At 36.0% G+C, this 23101-nt stretch overlaps 1 protein-coding gene across 1 annotated transcript; it reads left to right on the forward strand.

Annotated features, from left to right (window-relative positions):
- The first annotated feature begins 6321 nt into the window (after positions 1-6321).
- On the forward strand, positions 6322-20367 carry LOC149258274 (uncharacterized). The gene is made up of 7 exons (XM_089408791.1): positions 6322-6427; positions 6590-6685; positions 18897-18948; positions 19054-19153; positions 19290-19331; positions 19494-19535; positions 19663-20367. The coding sequence occupies exons 1-7, from the start codon at positions 6322-6324 to the stop codon at positions 19852-19854; spliced, it is 630 nt and encodes a 209-aa protein (XP_089264917.1). The 3' UTR covers positions 19855-20367.
- Positions 20368-23101: the final 2734 nt, after the last annotated feature.

The raw sequence follows: 23101 nt of genomic DNA on the forward strand, positions 1-23101 counted from the left end.
TTAGAGTTCCAATGTATAATCAATTAGTATTCAAATGCATTCTTGTAGATGGTCATATTTCCAATAAGAATGAGTTGTAAAATCATGATTCTCCTTCTCATCCCTTTGCAATAGGTTTTTATGGTTATCTCTTGTAACTATCCCATTCTATAAATATGTGACAATTATTGTGTGTTTGATGAATGAATCAGATCTAATGTTCAAGATTTCAACTCTCTTATGGTGTTCATAAGTGTGCCTTTTATTGTGTTTTGGGGGCGGGGGGTGGTGTGGTATCAAATCCTAAGGCTAGAATGTAGGAAAGGACAATTGTAGAAGCTTTGAGATTTATAAAAATTTGTATGCAATGTGATATCCACATATACCTACATGGAAGAGAATTTCTTGTAGTATTTTTCACATAAGCACAATCACTGTTCTGTTGTAGGATTGATTGTTGGAGTAGATTATATGATTTATTAGTGAAGTTGATCACGCAATGGATAAAATATACTATGAGAGATGGAATGAAATCTATTCTTAGTTCACATTAGCTCAACATGAGTACCTTGAATGTGAGATATATGCATAGGATGATCTAAATCTTCTAGAAGAGAATGTCTAATCTTATCAAGGATCCAGTCTTTAAGCATCATGTTATGCAAGAAATTTTATGAACTTCGAATTTCTGGGGTTTTCTAAGGACTCAACATCACACAATGCTATAAATAGAGATCAAAGCAAGGATGGGGTAGACATAGAAATGAAATATGGATTATCAAACTTATTCTCTAAGGATATGGGAGCATAACTTTTGTGTAATATATCATGAGATCACATATATGAATGCTATCTTAGTCACCTTTACCAAGTTTTGAAAGAATGGAGGAATGCATTGTTGTTATCTATATTCAATCTAATCAATTAACAAGAGCTGAGGCGAGTGATTGATTCACCATTTTCTAGTAAGAAAAGTGTCAATAAAAGCTCTTAGACTACATATCGCACTATTTTATTAGGATGTGAAGAGCCACAATTTTATGATAATGTTTTTTCCAAGAAGAACATGTAAAAGATGGTGTTAGGTTTTGCTTAGATGTTGTATTAGTATTTTGGAAAATTAGCATAGTTCTACAAAGGGTATGAGCTAAAGTAGGTAATAAATGGATAAACACAAGATGCTTTGATGGATATGAGGTTGCCATCTAGTGAAGTAGATTGAATCCATTTTTGGGACTTGAAGTGGAAACTTAAACTTCGAGGTGAAGACATCGAGTTTTCATACCTTGGGGAGATATCTTGTCAGTCCTATATTCTCAATAAACATTTTCATACTTTATTTTCTAATAATGGGTATGTATATATATATATATATATATATATATATATATATATATAGATATATATCTATATATATATATATATATATATATATATATATATATATATATATATATATATATATATTAAAGACTCTTAGTTAAAATGAAGTGGCTTAAGGTATTTTATTTTTTTTGGGAGAAAATTATGCAAATTGAAATTTTAAGCTGCGTATTTTGATGGAAGCCTAAAACATATGGACGATCATGTCCAGAGTTGAAGATAAGTTGAAGTCCCCTAAAGCCACAGTTGTCACAATTCAAGATTGGGAGTGATGGGAGAACAAAGAGAAGATTTTTTTGTATATCTCTGTTAAAGATAACATTATCCTACACATTTGAGAATAAGTACCATCAAAGGAGACTTGGGACACTCTTAAAGGTTTGTATGAGACGGAGATCACAAACTACATATTATGTCTAAAAAGTAAGTTTCTTTGGATTAAGATGGAAGAAAATGAAAAAATCAATAATTTTGTTTGTAGAAATAAGGAGTTGAAAAACAAACTTGGTGACATTGGTGAGACAATATCTAGTAAAAATTTGGTTACTGTCACATTAAATGGTATGCCTAATGAGTATCAAATGTTTATTACTAAACTTGTAGCGAGACAGAAGGATCGTACGTTTGATGAGTTGGTAGGTATACTTATGCAGGAATACAAATGGAGAAGAAGTATTAATCAAAGATCTCCCACTTTAGATTTAGCATTGGTAGATAAAGGGGAGCAGTCTTTAAGAAGAAAACATTGGGAGAAAGATAAAGGAAGAAAGCCATAGGTAAAATAATTTCAAGATACAACATCACTAAGGTCAAATGTCAATTTAAGTAGACATGATGTGTGTTATTACTCTGGAAAGAATAGACATTTTTCTAAGAATTGTATGAAAAAAAGTCTTGTCGATTTAGACAAAGAAGAAATATAGGAAATTGTGTTAACATATATGATGCAATGAGTGATAAGTTCAACAATCTTAAATTGTTTGTCTCTAATACTGCTTTATCAACATAAACTGAAGATGACAATGCTCAGTTCATTGATTATGGTGCTTCAATTTACATATCATGTAAAAGAGATTGCTTTGATACATATCATGAACATAATAATGGAGATCATATCTATTTAGTAGATAACACATCGCATGAAATTAATGTGCATGGAGATATAAGTGTTACTCTACCTAATGGACGAGAAAAAAATATTCAAAATGTAATATATTTTCGAGGATTAGAGAATAACTTAAATTAAGTTTCCACTATTAGAGATCAACATTTAAAAGTTGAGTTTGTTAAATCACATTGTGTGTGAAAATATATGCAAGATAACTACAAGGTTTTTGCAACAGGACTTAGAGTTGGAGGATTTTACAAGCTAGATGTAACAAAGAGAGGTCATCAAGCATTGGCATTTACAGACATACCAAATGAAGAACTTTGGCATCAAAGGTATGTAGGTTTTAACCCCATATAGAAGTTACCTGCATACGAATTCTAAAACACAGAAAATAAATATTGCGAGAGCATAACACATAAAACACATATACACAGAGATTTTCCCCTGGATCCCAAAACCGGGACTACCAGTTTGATTTTTCATTATGTTCATCTTAATGTTACAATACATATTTATACATGCTGAAGCATCTAATACCATGGACCAAAAATCATCGCGTCCAAAACCATGGACTGAAAACCATCACGTCCAAAACCATGTGCTAAAGTTATGCACAAAACCATAGGTAGGTCCATCCAACCTAATATAGGGTCCAGGAAACAAAATTTTCCAGGGTGCTACCCCAGACTCCATAGAGGGGGGTTAGTTGACTCCCTCGCTATGTAATCGGTAGAACGAAAGGGGGGCTCCACCACCCCTCTAACCCCCTAGTTAACTACGTGGGCTAGTCGTGGAAAGAATATAACACAACCCAACATTCTCCCACTTGTTGTTTTCATTCCATAGGGTGCCACAAGAGAGCTTAGTCATTTATCCAACCCTACAATGCCCATTGTTCCTCTACACCAAGAGAACTTCTCAGAGCTCACAGATTTTGTCAATGCATCCACAGTATTCTTTAAAGTGTCCACCTTTACGAGCAACACCCTTTTGTCTTCTATCATATCCCTCACAAAGTGATACTGAACATCAATGTGCTTTGTCTTTGAATGATATGCAGGGTTCTTTGCCAAGAAAATTGCACTTTGGCTGTCACAGTCTATCCTTATAGCTCCCTGTACTAAACCCATACTTGAACACAATATCTACAGCCAAACTGTTTCCTTGCTTGCATGAGTGGCTGCGATGTATTCTGTCTCTATAGTTGATAGTGCCACTAGAGATTGTTTCTTACTCAGCCAACTGACTGCACCTCCAAATAGGTTAAACACATACCCACTTGTAGATATTCTCTGATCCAGATCTCTATCCCAGTCTCAATCAACGAAGCCACGAATATCCAACACTCTGTCCAATCCTGGTCTTCCTTTGTAGCATAAACCATAATCACTGGTGCCACACAAATACCTGAAAACCCCCTTCACTGTTGTCTAGTGCTCCTTCCCTGGTTTTGACATAAACCTGCTCAATACTCCCACTGCATGTGCAATGCCTGGTCTAGTACAAACCATTGCATACATCAGGCTATCGACTGCACTCGCATATGGAACACAAGATGTGTCCTCTTCCTCTTATTGTGTCTTGGGACATTGTTTAGAAGATATATTTACACCTACAGGAATAGGAACCTTCACCAGTTTACTATCCTGCATACTGAACCTCTGCAATATTGTCTCAACATACCTCCTCTGGTTTAAGAAGAGCTTCCTGTTTGTCCGATCTCTTTTAATTTCCATGCCCAAATTATAGTTTGCAGCACCAAGATCTTTCATGTAGAATTTGGAGGACAAATGGGTTTTCAAATCCTCGATAATTTCTTTGTCTTTTCCAACCAACAACATATCATGCACATACAAGACCAGATAAATAACACGGTGACCAATTAATTTAAAATACACACAATGATCTACTTTGCTTCTGGTGAAGCCAAGTCCCCTTATAAATGTATCAAATTTTTGATACCACATCCTTGGTGACTATTTTAATCCACACATAGTCCTCTTTAACTTGCATACTAGTTCTTTCTTACCCTTCACCACAAAGCCTTCAAGTTGCTTCATGTAGATCTCCCTTCCAAATCCCCATGAAGAAATGTTGTCTTCACATCCATCTGTTCTACCTCAAAATCAAAAGCAACAACAACAGATAAAAGTAATCTAATAGAAGTTACCTTGGAAACAGGAGAAAAAATATCACCAAAATCAATTCTCGGCACCTGGGAATAACCTTTTTCTACCAATTGAGCTTTGTATTTCTCAACATTTCCTTCTGTATTTGTCTTCTTCTTGAACATCCATTTGCTGCCAATGGCTTTCCTTCCAGCTGATAACTCCACAAGATCCCAAGCCTCATTTTTGTGCAAAGATGCCATTTCATCAACCATGGCCTCTTTCTAGAGTTTTCCATCCTCTCAATCTACTGCTTCCTTCGTAGCTCTAGGATCATCATCAGTAATAGATAAAGAAAAATTTGAAAAAAAAGCAGATGGACTATACCTTTCTGGTTTCCTTCTTTATCGAACTGATCTTCTCACACCCGGAGTTTGTGGCTCTTCATCTTCTGATTCCTCCTCTGTTGTAGAGTCTGATTCTTCTGCCTTCAGCTCAAAATCCATCTTCTCAGGTTCCTTTGATTGGACTTCATGTTTAATAACATCTGTTTCCTATCTAAACACCACATCTCAGTTGTACATAACCTTCCTTGTTACTGGGTTCCAAAGCTTATAACCCTTTAAGCCATCCTTATACCCTATAAAGATGCACTTTTCAAATTTACTATCCAACTTGGTTCATTTCTACTTTGGAACATGTACATATGCATCACATCCAAATACCCTCAAATGTGAAAGAGAGGGTTTCTTACCAGTCCATACCTCTTGTGGAGTCTTATCCTCCAACGCTAATGAAGGTGATCTGTTGACTAGGTAACATGCTATCTCCACAACATCTGCCTAGAATTCTTTTCCTAGCCTGGCACCACTGAGCATGCTTCTTGCCCTTTCCATTAATGTCTTGTTCATTCTTTCTGCAACCCCATTTTTCTAAGGTGTGTATGGGGTCATCTTCTGCTATGCTATACCACACTTCTTTTAGAATTCTTCAAATTGCTTACTGCAAAACTCTCCACCGTTATCTATCGTCAACACCTTTATCTTCTTCTCTGTTTGGTTTTCTAGTAGAGCCTTAAACTCTCTAAACTTGTCAAAGACTTCAGATTTCTTCTTAAGGAAATATATCCATGTATTCCTTGAGAAGTCGTCTATAAAGGATACATAGTACACAGACTTAGCAAGTGATGGAACCTTCACAGGTCCAAATACATCAGTGTGCACAAGTTCTAATATCCCTTTTGCCCTCTTACCACTAGAGGGGAAACCCACCTGATTATACTTCCCATATACAGAATTTTCACAGAAATCAAAATCCAAAGAGCTATTACTCATCCCTTCTACCATACCTTTACCATGAAGTATTCAAAGGCCTGTTGAGATTTTCTGTTTGAAGTAAAATAGGCAGAAATCTCTGTAGGTGACAACAATAGAAAATTTGTTGCTGGATTATCTCCAGGTTGTTGGGAGCAAATTAATGCATCCTAAATTTGATGTGAGAGCAGTTACATTCTCTCTACTATAAAATAGGTTGTCATACGGATAGCTGGGAGAGAGTGTGAGAGTCTCATTGATGTAATCTCCAAATTTGATTAATATATTGCCGATGCCTATGTGAGGTGGACGTAGCCCAGATTGGTTGGGTGAACCACGTAAATACTGTGTCTTATGTGCTGTGTTAATTCTGCTGTGTGTTTATGTTATTTTGCTGTGCACCTGATCCAACAATTGGTATCAGAGCATGTTGGAGGTGCTGCCTGGAGGTGCTGGAGGCGCTGGTGCTGTGTATACCCGCGGTGTGTGTGCTGTTGGCGCTGGAGAAGGGAATGCGTTGTTCGCTATGTGCTGTTAGCGCTGGCTGGTGATTTCTGTGCTTGATTGGTACCGTGGACTGCTGGTGTGTATTACTCCTGGTGCGTATTACATATGGCTGGGCGCATAATTTGTTTGCTGTGCATAATTTGAGTGCTGTGCGTGTGTGCGCTGGAGCTGGTGTTCCTTAAACATAGCTAAGCAATTGCCACAGCCATTTGTTGAGCGGATCGGAGCGCTGCTATACCTGGTGCGGTGTGCGTGGAGTTGTGGGTGGACGTTTCTGATACCGGGTATGTTTTTTTAAATTGCTGGTGCTGCGTAACTCTATTCCAACACCGGATTATATTGTCAGTGCTGCGTAACTCTATTCCCATCTGTTCTGTTTATAAAACGCCAAAAGAAATAGGAAAAAAAAATGTTTGGCTGAGTAGCTTTGGGATTCGAAGCCAAGCTTGCCGAAATATCTTCTCCCACCATACGCTAGATTCAAATATCCTCTGCTGTTTTAAAACTTGGAATTGCACTGTTGCCTGGTCCTATTAAGGAATCCGTTTGACAAATAATCAAAGGAAAGTGGGTAATCATTTTTTAATGCCATTAACCAAACAAAGAGGAGTGCGTACTTACTTTAATGCCTTTAAACAAAAAGGAGTAAGTAATTATTTGTTAAACAAAAAAATAGGAGTTATAAGGGATATTGAAGTTTTTTGAAAAAGGATGTATATTATGTTTTTTTTTAAGTGCATATGGCAGAGGGCAGTTTTTTTTTAATTAAGTGCAAAGGGCAGATTTTTAAGGCAAAAGTACATAAGGCATAGGCAGATTTTTTGTGTAAAATCAAAGGAAAAGGCAATTTTTATTTTTTAAATTGCTGGTTTGATATTGGAGATTATTGTGCTTTTTTGATACAAAATGGCGAAAACTCAAAGTGCCCGCTTTGAAATTGAGAAATTTAATGGCAAGAATAATTTTGAGATCTGGAAGGTGAAAATGCACGATCTGTTGGTTCAACAAGGTGTGGCGAAAGCACTATTGGGGAAAAACAAAAGACCTGCTTCCATGACAGAGGATGAATGGGATGAGATGGACGATAGAGCTCTGAGCGCAATTCGGTTATGTCTGGCGGACGATGTTCTGTTTAACATTGTGTCAGAGAAAACCGCCGCAGGCCTGTGGACGAAGCTTGAGAAGCTCTATATGACGAAATCTTTGACAAATCGAATTCTCCTGAAACGGCAGCTTTACAGTTTGCGGATGAAAGAAGGTACCTCAATTGTTGATCACCTGAATGTTTTTAATACCTTGTTGGTGCAATTAAACAGTCTAGATGTGAAATTTGATTCAGAAGATAAGGTGATAACTTTATTATGTTCTTTGCCTGAATCCTGGGATCATTTTGTTACTTCCATAAGTTTTAGTACATCAGAAATTCTTGAGTTTGATGATGTTGTTGGAGCCTTGTTGGCTGAGGAGACGAGGAAGAGGTCGAATGCAGACACCTCTACATCAGAGGTAATGATGGCAAGAGGTCGCTCACGAGAGAGACACTCCGGGGGAAAGCATAGCGACTCTCGTTCAAAGTCCAAAGGAAAGAAGCCAAAGATGAAGTGCTGGCATTGTGGCAAGGCTGGACATCTGAAAAAAGATTGTTGGAAGCGAAAGCAGGCTAATAAAGAGGGCTCTTCGATAGAAAAGAAGGAAGCCAATACCACAGATACAGGTTCAGTTTCAGGTATGAGTGATGAAGTATTGTCAGTTAATGTTTCAAAACATGATCAACATTGGTTGTTAGATTCCGGGGCATCTAACCACATGTGTATACATAAAGATTGGTTTAAAACATATAGATCAATTGATGATGGTGTTGTGTACATGGGTAATGATGTAACATGTAATATTGTTGGGATTGGAAGCATACAACTACAAATGTTTGATGGCACCACAAAAATATTAACTGATGTGAGGCATGTACCAGATCTAAGAAAAAATTTGATTTCATTAGGAGCACTTGATTCAAATGGATATAAAACTATAATTCAAGGTGGAGTTATGAAAATCTACAAAGGTATCTTACTAGTGATGAAAGCTAAGAAAGTAGGAAATCTATTTCAGTTAGAAGGTAGAACTGGGTCAGATCATGTGTCTGTGTCTGAACATGACAGTAGTTCCATTCACTTATGGCATCAAAGATTGGGGCATATGAGTGAAAGAGGATTGAAAATTTTGGCTGACCGAAAGTTACTTCCTAATCTAAGATCTGGAAAATTGGATTTCTGTAAACATTGTCTGTTTGGTAAACAAAGTAAACAAAAGTTTAAAACAGGCAAACATACTAGTAAAGGCATACTTGATTATATCCATTCAGATGTGTGGGGTCTAGCTCCTACAGCTTCATATGGTGGTTCGTCTTATTTTGTATCATTCATTGATGACTTTTCTCGGAAAGTTTGGGTCTTCATGTTGAAAAAGAAGTCTGATGTTTTTACAGTTTTCAAGCAGGTTAGAGCATTGGTAGAAAACAGCACTGGTAGAACTATAAAATGTTTAAGAACTGACAATGGTGGTGAGTTTTCCTCCAAGGAGTTTGACAGCTATTGCAAGGATGCAGGGATCGAGAGACATAAGACCACGGTTTATACTCCTCAGCAGAATGGAGTTGCTGAACGCATGAACAGGACTCTTCTAGAGAGAGCAAGGTGTATGCTGAGTAACGCCGGGTTGCCAAAGGAGTTATGGACGGAAGCAGTGGCAACTGCTTGTTATGTGATAAACCGATCTCCATCAACGGCAATAGACTGCAAGGTTCCGCAAGAGGTATGGACAGGACACCCTTGTGACTATTCTAAACTCAGAGTGTTTGGTTGTGATGCATATGCTCTAGTGCCTAAACATCAGCGAACTAAATTAGATCCGAAATCGAAGAGGTATGTCTTTGTTGGGTATGGTGATGGAACAAAGGGATTTAGATTGTGGGATCCTACTACCCGCAAAATCATCATCAACAGAGATGTAAGGTTTCATGAATCCTCTCTTGTACAGTTAGATGTAGATAAAAGATTGAAACAAGATGATGTATCTGATCTCCAGCATATTCAGTTTGACAACATTTCTAATGATAGTCATAATGACCATAGTTCAGATTCTAGTCATGAACAGGTTTCAGAATCAGATTATGAACAGGGTTCAGATGGAGGACATAAACAGGTCTCAGATGGCGATCATGAAGAAATTCCTACAGTTGATAGACAGCCAGTTATGGAAGCACCAGAAACATTCTTAAGGAGATCTACAAGGATCAAACGCCGTCTGAGAAGGTATGATGATTCAGTTGCTTTGATTGCTAATGATGATGAACCTTTGTGTTATCAGGAAGCTGTAGAAAGTTCAAATAGTGACAAATGGAAAGCAGCCATGAAGGAAGAAATGATGGCCTTGAGTAAAAACGGCACATGGGATCTGGTGGAGCTTCCGAAAGGCAGAAAAACTGTGGGGTGTAAATGGGTCTTCAAGCTAAAACGAGGTGTGAATGATACGGAAGACAGGTACAAAGCTCGGCTGGTTGCAAAAGGGTTTTCTCAGAAAGCTGGCATAGACTTTCATGAGATATTTTCACCAGTAGTTAAAATTGTTTCAATTAGAATTGTGTTAGCATTAGTGGCTTTGTTTGATTTGGAGTTGCAGCAGTTAGATGTTAAGACTGCATTTCTACATGGTGATTTAGATGAGGAAATATATATGGAACAATCGGAAGGGTTTGTTCAGCATCGCAATGCGAAATTTGTTTGCAGGCTCAAGAAGTCATTATATGGCCTGAAGCAGTCGCCTCGGCAGTGGTATAAGAAGTTTGATTCTTTCATGTTGAGTCAGAAATATGTTAGAAGTGAATATGATCATTGTGTTTATTTTAAGCAGTTAAATAATGGCATGTTCATTATCTTAGTGTTGTATGTTGATGATATGCTTTTAGCAAGCAAAAGCATTGAAGAAATCAACAGGTTGAAGACTCAGATGGCAAGGACGTTTGATATGAAAGATCTAGGAGCCGCAAGACAGATTTTGGGCATGGAGATTTTCAGAGACAGGGGCAATGGTAAGCTGTGGCTATCACAACAAAAGTATGTTGAGAAAATACTTTTGAGGTTTGGTATGAACAATGTGAAGCCTGTGTCGATCCCTTTAGCTTCCCATTTTAAGCTTTCTTCGAGTTTATGTCCTAATACAGATGAAGAAAAGGATTATATGTCTCGAATTCCTTATGCCAATGTAGTAGGATGTTTGATGTATGCGATGGTGTGTACGCGACCAGATATTTCTCATGCAGTTGGGGTTGTCAGCAGGTACATGGCAAATCCGGGTAAAGAGCACTGGTTAGCAGTGAAATGGGTGCTTCGGTACTTGAGAGGCACAAGTAGTTATTGTATTTCTTACAATAAGAGTAGTGAATATGTTTGCGGATATGTTGATTCCAATTTTGCAGGTGACTTGGATAAGAGAAGGTCAACTTCAGGGTACGTCTTTACTCTTGCAGGTGGAGCTATTAGCTGGATGTCAAAGCTACAGAACATTGTTGCTTTGTCTACTACTGAAGCAGAATACATTGCTGCTTCTCATGCTTGCAAAGAGGCGGTTTGGTTGAAAGGTTTGCTTGGTGAGTTTGGTAGGTTACAGGATAACATCAGGTTACTTTGTGACAGCCAAAGTGCAATACATTTGGCTAAGAATCCGGCCTATCATAGTAAGTCGAAGCATATTCCAATCAAATATCATTTTGTAAGACAGGTTATCACTGAAAGGGGAGTTTCTCTTGAAAAGGTGCATACAAAGGAGAAGTGTGCAGACATGTTCACGAAACCAGTTTTGTTGGAGAAGCTACGCTGGTGTTTGGCTTCTCTTGGCTTGCAGAAAAAATAAAATAATAATAACAGGGCATCAGGCGAATTGTTGTCAAGGTGGAGATTGTTGAGATTTTCTGTTTGAAGTAAAATAGGCAGAAATCTCTGTAGGTGACAACAATAGAAAATTTGTTGCTGGATTATCTCCAGGTTGTTGGGAGCAAATTAATGCATCCTAAATTTGATGTGAGAGCAGTTAGATTCTCTCTACTATAAAATAGGTTGTCATACGGATAGCTGGGAGAGAGTGTGAGAGTCTCATTGATGTAATCTCCAAATTTGATTAATATATTGCCGATGCCTATGTGAGGTGGACGTAGCCCAGATTGGTTGGGTGAACCACATAAATACTGTGTCTTATGTGCTGTGTTAATTCTGCTGTGTGTTTATGTTATTTTGCTGTGCACCTGATCCAACAAGGCCCTTCTCTTGAATATGTCCAAGTCTTTGATGCCATCGCATGGTCTTCTCTCTAGAGACCACTAGATTTTTTCTCCTCTTTCAAGAACCACAAAATTGTTGCACCCATCAACAAAAATGCTATCTTGTAGCTTGTACAGAGTTCCAATCTGAACTCCCTACATTAATACAGGTGCTCCCCGAACCATCTTGTAGGTATCCTTCTCGAATACTATTTTGACACTTGCATCATCCAACTTTCTTACAAAAATCAGATTTTTGGCTAATGCAGGAATATGAAAAACACCCGAAAGTGTTCTAACCCTTCCACCTTGCGACTTCAACTTTAATTTTCCACGGCCAATGATTCTAGCCTTCCTGTCATCCCCCAAGAAGACATCACCACCATCATATTTCTCATACTTGCAGACCCACTCTCTATGGGGAGTGAAGTGAAAGGATGCACCTAAGTCAATCAACCATGCCTCATGATCTACATGTGTGCTTGAAGAAGCAAAGTACATGTCCCTGCCTTCATTTAAGGTGGTTTTCGCCTCTATGGAAGGAGCATCATCACATCCCTTTCCTTTGTCAGGAGCTTTAGATTTATAGTCCCTTTTGTAGTGCCCTTCCTTTCCACATTTCCAGCAAACCACCTTTACAGGTTTTCCTGGAGATTTAGATCTCCCACTCAATAACTTATTTTTGTTTTTGTTATGGGACCGTCCTTGTACAAACAAGGCATGACCATCTAGCTCTCCATATTTTTTTGTCTCATCTCCTCCGTCATCAATGATGAGAGTATTTCATCAAACTCCAAGCCAGTTGTATTTCTACCTATTGCAATAATCATACTATCCCACAAATCTGGTAGAGAACACAACAAACTGATGCACTTATCTTCATGTGAAATTTTAATATCTATAGATAATAACTAACTTACCATAGTATTAAATGTGTTCACATGCTTTTTCATCGAGTCTCCATCTTTCATCCTCAAGTTATACAACTTTTTCTGCAGGAACAATTTATACACCAGAGACTTAGATTGGTACAAAGTCCCGAACCTGTCCCACAAAACCTTCATCGTAGCTTCCCCTGATACATTCAACAATATTGAATCTCAGACACACAATCATATTGTGCTCTTTGCCTTCTGATCGAACTTCTTCCATTCTTCATCACACACTCCCATTGGTTTAGTACTAGGATCTACCACAATCCACTGATCCTTATCCACCAACATATCCTCCATCTTGAGTTTCCACAACTCAAAACTATGACCATCAAATTTCTCAATCTCTATCTTTCCATTGCTCGCCATCTTCTTTCACCACTAAAATTGATCTCATGAATCTCCCACTGAATAGGGTCTACCACAGGCCCAAGCAAAACCCCTCAGCAACAAAGGCATCGCCTTGAGGCCAAAACAGCTTTGATACCAAATGTAGGTTTTAACCCCATACAAAAATTACCTGCATACAAATTCTAAAACACAAAAAATGAACAATGTTAGAGAATAATACATAAAACACATATACAGAGAGATTTTCCCCTGGATCCAAAAATCGGGACTACCAGTTTGATTTTTCATTATGTTCCTTTCAATGTTACAATACATATTTATACATGTCGAAGCATTCAATACCGTGGACTGAAAACCATCGCATCCAAAACCATGGGACCGAAAACCATCACGTCCAAAACCACGTGCGAAAATCATGCACAAAACCATAAGTAGGTCTGCCCAACCTAATATAGGGTCCAAAAAATAAATTTTTCAGTGATGGTGCCCCAGAACCCATAGAGGGGGATTACCTACACCCCTCAAACCCCTTGTGACCCCTCCACTACGTAATTGGCACAATGAAGGGGGGGCTCCATGCCCCCTCTAACCCCTCGGTTAAGTATGTGGGCTAGTCGTGGAAAGAATATAACACAACCCAATAAGGTATGGACACAAATCATAATGACCTAATGTTATTACAGAAGAAATGATGGTATAAGGCCTTCCAAATATTAAAAGTGAACACATTGAATGTGAAGGATGTACGCTAGGGAAACAAAAGAAGGAAGAATTTCTTGTACATAAAGATAGAAGAAAACATTAAATTCCTAAACTAGTGCATAGTAATGTATGTGGTCCTATGAAAACAAGGTCCCTTGGTGGATCATGTTACTTTCTTCTATTTATTGATGATAGAACTAGATATACCTGAGTGTAATTTATAAAAAATAAAATTCATGTGTTTGAATACTTTAAAGAATTTAAGAATATGGTTGAAAAGCAAATAGGAATGAGTATTAAAATTATTCGATCAGATAAAGGAGGTGAATACACTTTAGGAGATTATGATAAAATATTGTAAGAATCATGAAATTATGGAACAATTTATAATACCACATACACCTCAACAAAATGGAGTAGTTGAGAGGAAGAATAGAACATTAGTTGAATGTGCTCATAGCATGTTAAAAGGTAAAGGACTTTCTAATAGTTTTTGAGTTGAAGCCATCAATATAGATGCATATCTTAAGAATACAAGTGCTACAAAGCATCTTAAACACAAAACACCATTTGAAGAATTTTATGGTTTTAAATGTAAAGTTAGTCATTTGAGAATATTAGGATGTAATAATTTTTCTCATATTCCTGAAAAAGATGGGAGAAAAGTTGATTCCAAAGCTATCAAATGCATTTGATTGATTATTGTACAAAACAAAAAGCATACAAAATGTATGATCCAAATACTCACAAGGTTTTTTGCATGCAGAGATGCTACATTGCATGAGCATGTAGATGAAAAAATGAAAGAGGATGAACACAATGTATGACATCCTTCTTATGATAACTGCAAAGAGGAGTAATAAGTCGTAGAATCATCAAAAGATCAAGGTAATATGGCTATCCTAGAAGACATTTCAAGAAGTCAAAGCACACAAAGAAGTGATGAAGGTACTCCACACAGAAGAAGAAAAGGAGAAGGAACTCCATAGAACAATGAGCCACTAAGAAGATCAACATGATAAATTCAAACCCCCATGAAGTATAAAGATTATGCTTTAATGTCTCAAATAATGACTGCTATTGAGCCTTTGAATTTGAACAAGCTAAAAATAATAAAGAATGAATCAATGTTATGAAATAATTAATGAATGGATTTTATTGAATTAATTAAAGATACAAAATTATAGTTATGTCATGAATTTGAGATGAAGGATCTTAGAGAGATGCACTATTGTTTAGGTCTTGAAGTATGGAGAGACAATGGACAAACATTAATCACACAATGAAAATATACAAGGGAGCTACTAACGAATTTTCATATGAACAAATGCAAAGCAGTATGTACTCCAAGGCAACATAATATCCAATTCTAAATAAATTATGGAACAAAAGAGGTGAATGACACATTGGATTGACAATTAGAGGGAAGCTTGAACTACCTCACTAGTAGTAGGCTAGATATTGCTTATACAGTTAGCATATTTAGTCAGTTCATTGCCAAGCCTCATGAGAGCCATTGGCTAGTTGGAAAAAGGGTTCTTTGGGAACTATTAATTTTGGTATTGAATACACTAATGATTGTAGTGTTGAGTTGATATGTCATTTTGATTCTGACTCGGCTGGAAAACGAGATGATAGGAAATCTACCAATGGATATGTGTTCAATATAGGATAAGGAGCGATATCATGCAATAGTAAGAAACATCCAATTGTTTCCTTGTCATCAAATGAAGATGAGTACAAAGCATTAACCAGTACTACTTGCAAATCAATATGTCTTAGAAGGATACTTGAAGATGTTGGACAAACACAACAAGAAGATAGAGATGTGATAATCAAAGCACCATCAAATTGGAAAATAGTCCTATATATCATGCAACATCAAGTCATATAGAAAGATAACATCATTTTGTAAGAGAAGAAGTAAAATCAAAATAATCATGCAAGCTCAACTCATAGAGAAAGATAACATCATTTTGTAAGAGAAGAAGTAAAATCAAAATAATTTGACTTAAAGTATTGTAATATAGATGAAAATGTGGTTGGCATATTCACCAAGCCTCTTGGAAAGGCTAAGTTTGAAATTTGTAGAAGTAAGTTATATGTTGTAGAAAATTGAAATCGTATTGTAAGCATAGTTGAGACTTAGAACAATAGTCATGTTAACATATAGGTCGTGATTAATGGGAGGTGTTAGAATAATCAGAGTTATTCTATATAGTTGGTGAAAAGACCATTTATACAATGTCTTTGTCTCTAGGTACTAAGCAGACAATAGGCATCTCTAGATACTCGGTGAATGTTGATGTTCAACCTTCTTGACTTGAATAAATTAACATCTTTGGTAATGGAATAGAGAAGTTTTTCATTTGTGCAATTTATGATATTCAACCTAAGGAAGATGTAAGCGCCTCTCTTCATGGGGTCTATGGAAGAAGTCACTAATCCAAAAAATACACAAACCAAATGAGTGGAACAACTAATTAAGGACCGAGTTATCATAACAATGGTTTTGTGACATGGAATGCAGTACTGCTCCAATACCACTTGAGAGGCAAGTTTTCTACATGGAATGTAGGAGATAGACAAAATTTAAAATTAGAAAAGGTCTTTGAAGAGGAGGACAAAGTTGTTATTCCTTTTAGATACACCTATGAAGTGACTCAAAAATTAGGGTTGTGTGAGATGTTCATAATAGAGATATGGATGGTAAAATTCACTGATGGATGAAAATCTGTAGAAGAGTTAAATTGGATGACAATTTGGTTGAGGAGTGGAAACTCTTTGGCCAAGGTCTAATTGATGTTAGCTTTGTCAAATTAAGGGACTGAATATAGAAGATCAATCTATCAAGGAGTTTGGGTATTCTTTTGTATTTCCTATATTAAATGAGCATCTTTATGTCTATTGGATATTTCCAAAATACTCTAGAATCTGATAGTCAAGAAAAGTCACCATTGACCCTCTCGTAACCGTTGGATTTTAAGATATTCCTTGACCAAAGTTGGTTGGGGATAGAAATTAGCTTGGGGATCGAAGGCCCCTTCACATAAGCATAAGCATAGTTTTCTATTTCTGGAACGACGTGCAAGTGTGCATAACTTATTTCTTTCATACCACTTCTCACAAATGCAAAAGAGAGCGGAGATATGGCATTGTGGTATGGGGCTTAAAAAAATGGTTGGATGATGAAGATCTTCAAGATCACGAGTCCGTAATTGCTTCGGTCGTTTATCAGCTATATCAGGTATGAGGTGTGTGTGAAAAACAATTTTTGAAAACAATTATTCTTTTCCTATGTAGGCCTTATTTAAGTTGCAGTGTACAATTATCAGCGAAACTCCAAAAACTACTGGTGGGCGATGTGGTTTAAACAAATCAACCCCTTGAGGTTTTTTTTGGATGGAATGTCTAGTGGGATACCCGAGGGATTGTGGAAACTCTTATATATATCATATCCCTGTTGGTTTACATTCTTTTGGATTGATTAGTGTTTCAAACACCTCCGCAGAATTTATAAGCATTTTTCGTTTCACTCAGTTTGGAAATTAATGAAGGTTCTCTGGAACTTCAAAACTTTGGTGATTCAAAGCTTCTGATAAAGGGAATGAAGGGAAATTTCTGAGATCACAATTTGTTGTTGTCCACAGAATTTCTTTTCAAATTATGTGCTTTTAGCATAGCTTTCTAGACAGCAATAAAACTGTTGATAAGATTTCTAAGAGAACAGTGGAATCAGAAGCCCAGGGTCTAATGGTCATGTAAGGTGTGAATGGGGAGATTCACCGATTTCCTCTCAGGCAGATCTTCTAATAAGGAGTGGGATGCTTCACAGACTTATCCCGATGGGTAAATGCCAACCTGTGCAATGCAGGTTTTATCTTTCCTTTTCTTGGCTGATCCCGTGTTTTAAATCTGATTAACACCTGACCATTAGTTCAGGGTAATTTTGGTCACAGAATATAATCCTATGTTTCTGTGTGTCTCACTCATAGTTATTTGACCGATTATGAGGGCAGCGTGCATATTGTTATTATGCCATGGTAATATGGTTATCCATTTATTAAGTCGGTCAATTTCGTTATTTTGGCTGGCTTAGAATATGCTCTAAACTGATTTTGTTTGATTAAGAGTTAGGTTTTTTTTAGAGGTAGTAACCCCGAGATTCAGGAACATATGGCAGAATGAAAACCTGGCTCCTTAAAAACCACCAATAAATTATTACAAATTATCCTTGAAAAGTCTAGTGATGGATCAACCAGCATTGGTAGATAACAATGCTGTGAGACTAATAGGTTTTCCCCATTATATGGCTATTTTTGGAAAAGTATGTATTTCGAGAAGCCCGGTTCAATCAAACTAACTGTTTTGTGGCTGAATTTACCATGACGTTTAAACTCCTCTACGTGACACTTTTATTCGAGGTTTGAAAGAATGAAGGTGAAAGAAAATTATTGACAAGGTGCAAAACCGAAGGAAGAGGAATAGCTGCTGTCATACCATGGTCCCAAAGAGATGCAACGCTTGCTGCCATTGATATGACCCAAAGAGCTCCCAATAACTCTTTATTTTTGAAGTATTTTAACCCGCAAATGTACATTACACTTAGCAATTATTTATGCCTACTGTTACTGTTACGTTGTTCAATATAATTACTTTTGATTTATGCTCGTTGTTTTTGCAATCTGTAGCAGCGTTTGCAAATCGATCTTTCTTGCTCAGTGTGCTGCTGGTTGTAACAAATTTTGACAGCAGTCAAATATTGCAACACTGATTAAATCCACTGTAGTTTCGGGTTTTGTGTTAAGAAACACTTTGGATCAGTATACTATGAAATTTCATTCCATGTTAGAAGTTAAATTTATCAAACTGGATAATATACACTTAATTGTATTTCAGTTAACTAGACTATCTGCATTTGCATGAGATAAACTATCTGAGTTTGCATGAGATAGTTAACTGATGATTGCTTGAAATTAACTATAACTGAGTGTCAGTTTTCTCTATACATGATGTTAAATAAGACTAGGTATCAATTTTTTTGTTATTATATTGATTTAGTCATCTAAAATATATTCATTGAAGTGTACTTTCTCATAATTTTCCTGTATGTGCATCAATAGAACTAAATAAAATTCATTAATTATTTTCTTTATCAATTTTTTTCTTCTTTCCTTATATTTTGAGATCATGGTTTTCCAGCTAATACTACGAGTGTAGATTCAGCTATAATTTCACAGTTAGAATATAAACTGTAGGTTCCTATATGTGTTAATGCTACACCATTCATCAATTTATAGTTATAGCTGCCCAAAGGCATTCATCGATTTTCATTTACTAAATGTTTACTTTGTAGCAGACATTTATTAGGTGAAGACCTTTCAGCATTAAGCGTGAAAGACCTCCATCATTTAGAGCAAGTACTGGAGCTGAGCTTACAACGTGTACGAGACAGAAAGGTTGTTAAACGCTTGCTTATCTACTCCACAGCTTCTACATTTTTGAAATCCGATAACAGTAACAAATATCTTTCAAATAGTTGTACAGCATTCATCCCACATGAAACTTATATACTGATCTGCATTTGTATTTCAGGATAAAATTCTGAATGATGAACTTGAAGAGCTAAGTCAAAAGGTCCAATTTAATCCTTCCTTTATCCATTGATTGAGCTCGTAAAACCATCATAATTTTCCCATCATGTTGTAGTGTGGGCCTCTCCTTTTATCAGCTTTATAATCCTATAATATTTTCAAGCTGTTCATTCTCATGTTCTCGCTTGCTGGCATTATGAAACAGGAACGTTGCTTGCTTGAGGAAAATATGAAATTACACAGGATGGTACACATCCTCACCTAAGTCAATTAATGATCACTGGGGAATATGAAAGGAACTAAGCACTTTGTTTTTGTATTTTATTGGGTATATTTAATGTTATAATTGTTTTGTATCTACATGCTATGCTTAGATCTCAAAGCTGGAATCTTCAAGAGTAGCAGAAACAAGCAATGACTTCTGTTTGGGAAGTATAAACTGCAGTGAAGTACCAGGTGAAACATCCGAAGCGGCTATAAGTATTCCTAATTTCTCCCTTCAGCTAAACTCCTCTCAGAATTATCATTTGACATCAAAGAATAGAGTTGAAAATCAGACGTGGTAGCAGATTCTTTGATCCAAATTACATTTAGTCATATCATCATCTCTCGCATGCTGTACTGACTTAAAGGGTGTTAAATTCGTTGTAACACTAAATTACTAGTCTCATGATGATCGTCTCTGCACCAACTTAATGCAACTGGATGGTAATGAAAGAATGTGTATATTTACTCAACCAGGGGGCAAATTCTGATAATAAAGTTAAAAAGGTTGCCACCATGGCTGAAGCCACTGGACTATATTTACCTGAATTCCAACGGTGCATTGCCATAGATGATTTCATTTGACAGTCCTTCCTGCTTTGAAATAGTCGACATTTCTGCATGTTCTAGGGAAAAATATATTTCCTCAGGATTGATATATTTGTTAACACTATAAATTCCTGTGAATGACCTATGTTCTCAGAGCAAGACAACTACTTCTATGTAGTAATAAGGAACCAGTGGTTATTCTTCCATGAATTATGTACAGATTGTTGGACTTTAAATAGCAGAAGCATATAAAGGATACACTTTGTTAAACAATGCTAAATAGGATACAACTATTCTAATTGTGGGGTTTAATGGATTGTAAGAATTTATATACATAATATTTTATTAAAATTTAAAAAAATTAATATAATCAAAATTAATATACATAATGTTATTGTTGAGGATCTAAAGATATTATTGATATTGTAGGATTGCACTGGTATTGTTATTAGATAAGGGACAACGCAGGTTGTAGTTCATCTTAGTCTTCATCGTTCCTTTCAGCCACCATTTAATATACTTCAAGTAAGCTTTCCATTTCAATAATTTTATTTTGGATGTTTTTCTCTGCTATTTTGGGTAAACAATGGTGTGTGATTTTTTATTTTTCTTATTATTTTTTACCAAAGATATATTTTTCATTATATATAATTCAATTTTTGAGATATTTATATCAGGAGTTTACAACTCAAAGTTTGTTTACAGCTTTTTCATTATATATAATTCAATTTTTGAGATATTTATATCAGGAAGAATTTACAACTCGAAGTTTTCACCGGGAATTTACAACTCAAAGTTGTGAAATCTTCTTTTTTCAATATATTCCTACTAAAAATTTAAACAAAATTATAAAAAAATTATATCAAATATTCCATATATTATACCTTCCGCGTATACGCATATCCTCGACAAATGCATCTTGTTAATTACCTGATGTGACTATACCAGATTTTGTTTAGTATAAAGTTCATATAAAATTTTTTTCTAATTATTTCTACTTCTCCTCCACTCTATCCTATATTATTATGTGCAGAGTATGACGTAATAATTGTAATTTTTTTTAAATCTTTTTTTATGACCATCGTTTGTTGCTCTAATTGTGAGATGAATAAGAGCTTGTGATGTATGATTGCATTTGTTTTTTTATAAGAGGTTGTGATGTATGATTGCATTTGTATGAGGTATTATATGTTTTTTTTATTTTATATGACGTAGATTATTAGAGATTTACTAATTTATTAGAAAATTTTGATGTAGTGTTGAAGATAGAAGTACTTTCATTTTGAAAAACTTCTAAACTGGACAATCTTAATAATAAGCATTCCATTATAAATGGATCAGTCATCCTCCAAAAGCTAATGTCTAAAATCAACTTAGTCTTCCATATAATACCAGAGCTAACGTCTAGACTCAACTTAGTCTTCCCTATACTACCAGAGCTCACGTCAGAACTCAACTTAGTCTTCCCTATAATACCAGACCTAACCTCTAAAGTCAAGTTCGTCTTAAAAAAAAGTTAATGAAAGGAGAATTTAAAGGTAGATCAAAGCATGGCTCTCATAACATAATTTCATACAAATTTGATAGTGAATAGGAAGTACACTATCAATGATGGATCAGTTCAATGAAACAAACGAAATGATTCATGTGATAAAGAATTTATAGCGAACTTGACAGTGAATAGGAAGTCGGCTACCAATTCATCGTGGATCAGTGTAATGAAAGAAATCATGGAGTCAACGAAAGAGATAACCAAAGTCAAATTTCATTATAACCAATTTTGGCCCAAATAAAAATGGCATTTAAACGTTTTCACATATGTTGAAACATTAATTTCACCTGCAGTGCGGGAGCATTAAAGGGAAACCGAAAACCATTCCCGAAAACCACCTATCTTTATAGCACCGCCTTTTGGCAAAGGCTGTTTTTCCTTGCAGGCATCCGACATAATCACCTGCTGCCACGCTTCTGATGTACGAACCCAATACTGCCCTTCTCCGGGACGTTAAAAATCGTTTGGTTTGTGTGATTTAGGTCTGCGAAAATCGTCCACGTCAACCCATATTCGCTCCAACCTACCAGAACTTATTTTTACTTTTACCGCCAGCTTTTATTTAATGCATTTAATGCATAGTCATAGTTTTAGGTAGAAACTTTAAATTTTAATGTTTTTATTCCTCAGGGAGGTATGGGTAAGTGCTTTTTATTTATTATTTGGTTGCATATTTATCATATAAGATATATATGTTTTGGTGTGTGTTGACTTTGTAATTTGGGGAAAAACACATGGGAAGAAGAAAAGAGGGCGCAGCGAATGAAAAAAAGGGGATTCAAATAGCAGTGAAAACGGCAAGGGTTGTTCAAATAATATGTAATGCAAAGTGGAATGCACAGAAGTGCTAATGTGAGGTGGAGTAAATGTAATTTTTTTTTGTAATTTCAATATATGAAATGTAGAATGTAATATGCCGAGCAGCACGAGAAGAAGAAGTTTTTTTTGAGAGTGAAAAATATTGGCCGTGAATGAAAAGAGTAGAAAATATGTTTACAGCAGTAAACCCAAGTAAGGAATTTTTTTTTTACAGCAGTAAATGTGAATGAAGATTTTACACAACAGTGTAAAAATCATTTGTAAAAGTATGCAGAGTATTTTGTTTGTGGTGAAAGTTTTGGTGAATCCCTCTCAGAGAGAGGAAGAAAATTGTGTCACACAGGTTATAAATTAATATAAGTTTATTTTAGCTGAGAAACTCTGCTTTACTCAGAAATTTTTTTGGGGCTTCTCTGTGCAAAAGATCCTGAGGAAAAAAATAGAGCATTGCTTTGTATTAAATATTTGTTTGAAATTACCAGAAATTTCCAACATGGTATTTGAAGGTCTAAAGAAGCTGAAGGAAGCTTCCTTTAGTTGCAGCAGTAAATCCTCTCCAGCAAAGTGAAGTCTCAGACAAAAGGATCGACGTATTTCTTAGACTAGTTTTTGTGTTACTGCTGAAGAAA

This window comes from Pinus tabuliformis, chromosome 6, assembly GCF_031772625.1.
Source record: "Pinus tabuliformis cultivar Carrire ecotype Pingquan chromosome 6, CPIR1, whole genome shotgun sequence".
NCBI classification, from domain to species: Eukaryota; Viridiplantae; Streptophyta; class Pinopsida; order Pinales; family Pinaceae; genus Pinus; species Pinus tabuliformis.